Source organism: Pleuronectes platessa, chromosome 9 (assembly GCF_947347685.1).
Source record: "Pleuronectes platessa chromosome 9, fPlePla1.1, whole genome shotgun sequence".
NCBI classification, from domain to species: domain Eukaryota; kingdom Metazoa; phylum Chordata; class Actinopteri; order Pleuronectiformes; family Pleuronectidae; genus Pleuronectes; species Pleuronectes platessa.
In genome coordinates, this window is record NC_070634.1 from 9,700,608 (window position 1) to 9,707,810 (window position 7,203).

General features: G+C 40.7%; 1 protein-coding gene across 1 annotated transcript; it reads right to left on the reverse strand.

The window, feature by feature from the left end:
- Positions 1-2,807: 2,807 nt before the first annotated feature.
- mmachc (metabolism of cobalamin associated C) lies at positions 2,808-7,143 on the reverse strand. The gene is made up of 5 exons (XM_053430559.1): positions 7,021-7,143; positions 6,343-6,540; positions 5,477-5,629; positions 5,190-5,366; positions 2,808-4,299 (listed from the first exon to the last, which is right to left on the reverse strand). Exons 1-5 carry the CDS (start codon positions 7,108-7,110, stop codon positions 4,117-4,119), a joined length of 801 nt encoding a protein of 266 aa, XP_053286534.1. The 5' UTR covers positions 7,111-7,143; the 3' UTR covers positions 2,808-4,116.
- Positions 7,144-7,203: the final 60 nt, after the last annotated feature.

Here is a 7,203-nt window from a genome sequence, read left to right on the forward strand (position 1 = left end):
TTCCCCTGGCTTGTTGCTCACTGATGTCTGTGGGCGGATAACACCGCTCCACTGATCCACAACTCATGGAGCACTACTCATATTCTTCATTTCATCTTTCCCAACTCTTTCTTTATCTTCTTTCATCTTTTATCTCTGTGTGAAACTATTTCAACGCCAGATAATTCTTGATGTGCACAAACATGACATCAATGTCTAGTGGTTTTTCTGCACTCTTTCTGCACACTAATTCTCAGAACAGATTGATTCTCAGCTCTGTAGTGTCACCAAATTAGCTTTTCTTGGATTTAGAAGTCTTTGCTGTGGAATTAGTGCCTAGTTCCTGCCTGATGGAGGTTTAATTTACAAAACATGGAATAAACATTATAGACTTAATCTATCTATAAGATTTGTTTTATTCCTCCTCTCCCTCTTCATATTAATGCCTCATCAATACATGCAGATCTAGGATTGTGGCTACAGCCACATTGTGGATTGTGATGACCTCTGATTGTAGATTATGATTACAACTAGATTGCTTGCCTTAGATATACAATATAACCTACTCCCATATACCCATACTGACTATACCTCTATCAATACAATTGCTCCCTTAATCTCTGTCAGACTTTTCCTTTTGTATAAATACTTTAAACATTGATAAACTTTTCCATTTATGCTAGACACTGTCTTTTATCATGAATGTTGTAAATATTGTTATTTTATTGATGTGCTCTGTTGCACTCAGCATCTACTGCGCCTCTGTCTGGGAGACGGATCCCTCACATGCGATTTCCCCTGACGTATCTAAGTGGTCTTTTCCTGTTCAAAGTTTTGACCCACTCTGGTTGAGGATTAAGGACAGAGGATGTCGCACCTTGGTTAAGCCCTATAAATTGTGATTTGTGAATATGGGAAATACAAATTTAATATGATTTGATATGTTCTAGATTCATGTCTCACTGGCTTTTTATTTGTATCGTGTAGAGAAAACTGTTGTATTATCCAGTGGTATAAGAGCTGGTAACCCTTTGTCTCCCACAACAGTCAAAGTGCAAACAGCCTCTGCAGTAACCGTGAGAGCTCAGCAGAGTAGCTCTGTCTGCCAGAGCTGAAACTGCACTGTGGAGCAAACTGCAGGACAGTTCACAGAGTGGAACGGGCCGACTCTCAGCCTCACCTGACTCTTTATGTCTAACTGCTTCATCTCTGACATGCAGTGTAATATCATTGTACTCCCATCTGCGGATGATGAACAGCACTCACCTCTGAGGAGAAATCTTACAGCCTCCTCGCCCACAGAGTCCGAGATGTGCAGACCCTGTGAATGACAATATTGTTTCTCACTCTGAAAAAACACAATTGTGTAGGTTTGTGCTGAACATATTTTATTTGGTAAATTGCTTCTGGAAAATATAGTTCGCAAAATGCATCCATCCAGGATGATAATCTTTAAGTCATGTGTAGTTATCTGCTAAACTTGCATCATAACTGTAATGCAATACGAATCAAAACTGAAGGGAAATTGAAACTGAAGAGTAAGAGTCATGATGTGATTATGTGATTATGGATATGTAAGGATCCTGGGGACTGAGAGTCGATCTGCAGAGTCCAGATGTTAACTGCACATCCGAAGAGAGAGTGAGAGAGCGGGAGAGAGAGAGAGAGAGAGAGGGAGAGAATGAGAGGAGGAAAAGAGCAACATAAGGGGACGGGGGCCAAATCAAGAGTCTGTGGGAGAATAATTAACACAATGCTCTGCCTCTGAATGCAGGCCTGCGGCATACTGCCCCAAAATGCTGATTCAGTACACACATAGACAGTATAGCATGAGGAGGGGGGGGGGGGGGAGTGCATTGGAAGAGAGATGTAGTGTTGCGAGGGACTGAAAATGTGAACTGAAGCAAACGCAGAACCGCAGGATGGCTTCTCCGAATTGTGCACGTGTAGTGAGAGTTAGAACTAAGCTACAAATTGAATACAGTGGAAGATCTATGGGCTGTGTAACAGTGTGTAGATGGTATAGTCTGAAATGTGATGCAGGATATCTGCAGAGTCCCTACTTAACTTTTTCCAAGTACTGAGTACAGCTACAGCAGCACAAAGGCACAACCTGCATTATCAAGACAAGAGTGACATCTAGAGGAGTAACTACAGACATGACAGGCTGTGAATATCTACTGCAGAGCTACTGTTAACCCCTCACTGTCCCGGAGAGGTCCACTGCTGGTTTTTAGGCAGCTTTTAGGGGTTCTTGAAAAACCTGGTGACAGTGTGGGTGCTGACCCAGTGACAGAAAGGGGCAGTCCCAGTTGAAAGTCATTAGTCTGTCGCCAGGCTGCACAGGGGCAGAGGCAGCTCACATCTATAATGCATCAAAACGTTTGTCTGGTGAACTGAATACAAAACAACTGAGGCAATAAAAAGTTTAGATGAATAGACTGATGGACAACACAAATCATTTGTATTCACAAAATAACTAGTACACATGCAAATACAACTCTATATAACTAGTAATTATACTACTACTATTGTGAAGTACCTGCTATGATAGGTAACAGAAGGGGTGCTATGAACCGCTATACGGACGACACAACAGCTCCCCCAAGTGAAGCCAAAGCATCTTGATCGCCCCCTAGTGGTTGACATAGTACATGGCCCAAAGCAAATGTGAAATACGTTTTTCTCAAAGACGGTTCCTGTCATTTTAGGTAGCTTCACACCGATGTTTGTTCAAGTGTTCATTTTTCCGGCAGCTTGGGTGATTGACAGATGAGAGTTGCTTCTGATTGGTCGAGTATGTGTTTCACAACTGAGCAGACTCTTACTCTTGCTGAAATTATCCTTTTAATGTCTTTACTTAGAGCGGCAATCATGGATTTACATTTTGTTTAAATGCTGAACATTTTTACATTTAGCCATACTTACTTGGTGGTGTTTAACATTTCTTAAAAACACATCCATTGAGTCACACACAACTCTTTTTTAAATATATTTAAAGCTTCACTATTAAGATATTGAATAAATCAAGCAATCCAATGTAGTGAATAAAATCCTTCGCTTCTTCATAAACATCTACAGTTTTAATAAAGTGCATTCTTCAAAATATTGTGGCACATGACAGAACAAATGTTTCAAGACTGGTTCTCACAATAAGATAAAATTTAGATTTCTAGAACATTCCCCACACTTCAACATGATATTTTAAACATTGTACTCAAATAGAAATTATATTCAGCTCTTAACTGTCTTTTTAAAGGAACAGCAACAAGGCCCTGACCATTGATTTCATACAATATGTATGAATTGGTACAACATCAGGATTTCATGAAATCAAACAATGAGAGTAGTTGCCTTTTATTCAGGCAAATATTACTCAGTGTGAAGTAGTGTGAATAACCATTCTTATACAAGTCCTGGGAAAGTACCCCACATACTACAAAATAGCTTTCACATAACCTTTACAATCAGCTTAGATCAGCATCTTAGCTCTGGTCTCAATATGCAGCTGATCGATCGGGTTCAAACTAAATTTCATTACAAGTCTGACCAGCAGTGGAGGTTTGTTCTCATAGTGAATGGGAAATAAAGACGGGTGGCAAATTTAAAGAAAAAGGCAAGATTTCAGACATGATCTGTGGGTAAAATCTGGAGAATTCGATCCGGACTTTGCCCACACTTTGCCCATCACAAACAGACAACGCAGTGGGAGGATTTCTGCACAGACGCACCTCCTCCGGAGAAAATGTAAGAGTATGACTGAAAGCAGCTTTACAGATTCTCAGTCAGGTGTTGGGCCACGACGAGCTCCCAGAACAGCTTCAGTTCCCCTTGGCAATGATGCTACAAGTGTCTGGACTCTACCAGACGGATAAACACCACTGGTTCTGTGTTCTGATGGTGGTGGTACAGAATGATGTTTAACATGTTGGTTGAAAATCTACCATGGGTGGAGATCTGGTGACTTTGAATACCAGAGCATATGATTCACATCATTTTCATACTCATGATCATCTTCCCACCATTCACTGACCCCTCGTGACCTTTGGATGGGAGTGTTGTCATCCTGTATCTTTGCAAATGGTTCCGTTAATTTGTCACTCGTCTGTACGTCCAGGCTGCGGCTGTTCCTCTCTCTCAGCCGTGTCCGGCCTCCCCGCTCTGTGCGGGCGAGCTGCTTTCAGATTGGTGGTCCTCCTTCGGCAGGAGGCCCCAACTCCTGAGCAGAGCAAAGCGCTGAGCGGGGGGAGTGGAAAAGTAGTCCCTCTGTTTCTGAGAGTAGGTCTGGATGGGAGGGACGATGTCTCTGTAGCTCCAGTCCTGGTGATAACAATTAGACACAATATGTAATGACGCAGCGATTTGACTTAAGATGCTCCGACACATAGAGACATCACAAACTAAACATGCTGCCAAAACATTTCTCTTAACAAATTAAACTAATTTTAAAGCACGACGGAAGTAGCATTAAATGAACATTGACATAATTAAGATCTAGCTAAATGTATTTAAGACTGTAATAGTACAGTAGTATTTTTGAAATATCCAAGATTTGTAAGGCCTCAAATTCAAATTCTTAAATTTGTTTTACTATAAAAAAAAAAATATTTAAATATACTTAAATATTTCCAGAATGATAATTAATATAAACATTATTTTTCAATTACCAGTTAACACATAATTGCAATGATTTTTTGTGAATGAGCATTTACAGTACTTAATTACATGATCATAATTTAATGCTGTGTTAAATTCTAGGTAAATATATTTAATCACAATCAATCCTATTTTCTCTACATCCAGCTGACATTTGCAGAGAAGAAAAAGGGTTTGTGAATCGTAATATTTACCTGAACAGAAATGTTTAGAATTTTTTTTTACTTGTAATCGTTGCACTTAACTTGTAAAAAACATGTTTAAAAGGTAAATATGATAAACACCACACACACTTAATGTTTTTGGTTGGAATATGTTTGGGTTTTTAGCGTAGAAAACGAATAATAGAGAAGACAGATATTCTCATCTCCCCTCCAGTGCAGTACAGAGTGAACAGAAAAAAACTCCTCGGAGGACAACGAAACCTTCAAAGCATGGTTGGTCTTTTATTTAAAGGTTATCTGTCTGCTTGTCTTTGGTATAAATCCCTGGTGTCTATTTAGAATACTGTGAGTGCAGCAGGTATGATAAGTGGCAGTGCTGAGGTGCTGTACCTGCCAGCGGAGGTTAAAAGCCTCCAGCAGCTGTATCCTTCCCTCTCTGGTGGGCACGCAGTCAGGAGGAGGAGGCTGCACCACCTCGGAGCCCAGTGTCACATCTCCAAACACCAGCAGAGCCCTGATGGCAAACCAGCCACCGAACCTGGGATGCACGCACACACCAAACATCTTCTGTGGGTAAACATAAACAAAAATTCATGTGAGGAGGGATACGCTAATCCACAAAGTGATGACAGTTATCTATGCAGCAAACAATGAGACTCCACGAAAATAAGCATTACTCTTTCAGCCCAGGGATGCTCTGTGACGTCAGACTGTTGGTAGTAGAAAGCTGCTCCAGACACGTGAGCTGCAGTCTGCGCCAAGAACTTTGGTTTCCTGCTGGGAAGCAGCTCGTAGTCGAATCTCACATCCAGCGTCTGTCCTGGGAAACACTGCGGGGCAGAGAGAGAGGGGCGGGGAAAGTTCAGGTGTCGAATGATAAGGTGATTGTGTAAATAGATACAGCAGCAGTTAGAGTCCAATCTATTTAATGGTTGCGGAAATCTGCGAGCTTTTCACCGATATGAAATTGAAAAGAGATGCATTTTTTTGTTTAAATTTATAGAACAAAAAACATCTTAATTCATTTTTATTTGTGTTTTCTTTATATATTTTTTAAGATGAAGTTTATGGTTAAACTTTAAAATATCATGCGTCATTTACATTTCATTGTCATATGGGTTTGATAAGGACATCTTAGGGATCATTGCCAAATGTTTTAAATATACAAATCTGCCAATAAAGTAGTATCTGAAATTGTTTACTAACTAACAACAGTATTGCCATAGGCCCTTCAAATCCATATCAATTGGGCTCTAGTGACAATCCTATGTCTGCCTAGGTTTGAGCAGTACAATTATAAACACAATATGAACAAATAAACCCCTAAAGAATATCTATCTTGTAGGGCTACTTTATTGGTTTGCTGGATTTTTACATCATTGTAGAGTAGTAGGTTGATTTTTTAAACTTTTATAACCGAAACATGAAATCTCTATCTGTTTATTTTATCTATGTATGACATTCAATTGCAATTTCGGACAACTTATAGGATCAGGATATATAGCCACGATGAAGAATGTCTGTCTCCCTCCATAACACCCACCTGTGAGATAGCTGAAGTGACACAGTGTTTGACACACTGGTCTATGGGGTCTGTCACTCCCTGACAGCCCCTCTCCTCCATGAACGGCAGGAAGGCTAGTTCAAACATGGCAGGAGTGCTGAGCACCACCAGAGCCAGGCTGTCATCTGGAGAGGCCAGACGCAGTGAGGCAGGCAGCAGCGAGTTATACCAGCCAACCTGAGGACATAGCGGGAAAGAGTGTGAGTGTAGTGTGAGAGTGAGAGTGAGAGAGAGACAGAAAGAGTGAGAAAGAGAGAGTGACTAACCCTGACCTTTACCAAAATTCACATCTTACCTCCCTACCTTAATCATGGTTACTACCTGTCTTGCCCTTAGCCTGTCCTTAATCTAAACTTTACCTGACCTTAAAACATGTCTTCATATTAAAACTTCATAATTTCCATGATGGGGGACTGACTCTCTCTCTCTCTCTCTCTCTCTCTCTCTCTCTCTCTCTCTCTCTCTCTCTCTCTCTCTCTCTCTCTCTCTCTCTCTCTCTCATATAAATAAACAGCGTGGGTAGACGGAACATACACAGCTGATTAAATAACCTTATTTTATTTAATATTATGGGATGTACTGCATTTTATTTGCACAACCTGAACCCCCTCTCATCACCAACAGCTACATATATAAAATAAAGTGCTTTAATAATACCTTTAGAGGGTAAACTTCAAATCCCAGTGTAGATAAAGAGTTCTCTAAAAGCCCTGTGACACTCTCCACGTTCCGAGCGGTGGCCGCCATTACTGCGTGTCAACACATAGTGAGGCATTGTGGGTGATGGAGTTCTTGTGCATGACCACCTACTACATTACCCAGAATACAACGGCGGCTACG

Bases quoted from the DNA above. Each gene is read 5' to 3' on its own strand.
- mmachc (XM_053430559.1), bottom strand. From the start codon at position 7,110: ATGGCGGCCACCGCTCGGAACGTGGAGAGTGTCACAGGGCTTTTAGAG. The intron at 5,630-6,342 runs GTGGGTGTTATG...TCTGCCCCGCAG, and splicing joins TCACTTCAGCTATCTCACAG to TGTTTCCCAGGACAGACGCT. The intron at 5,367-5,476 runs GTAATGCTTATT...GTTTACCCACAG, and splicing joins AGCATCCCTGGGCTGAAAGA to AAGATGTTTGGTGTGTGCGT.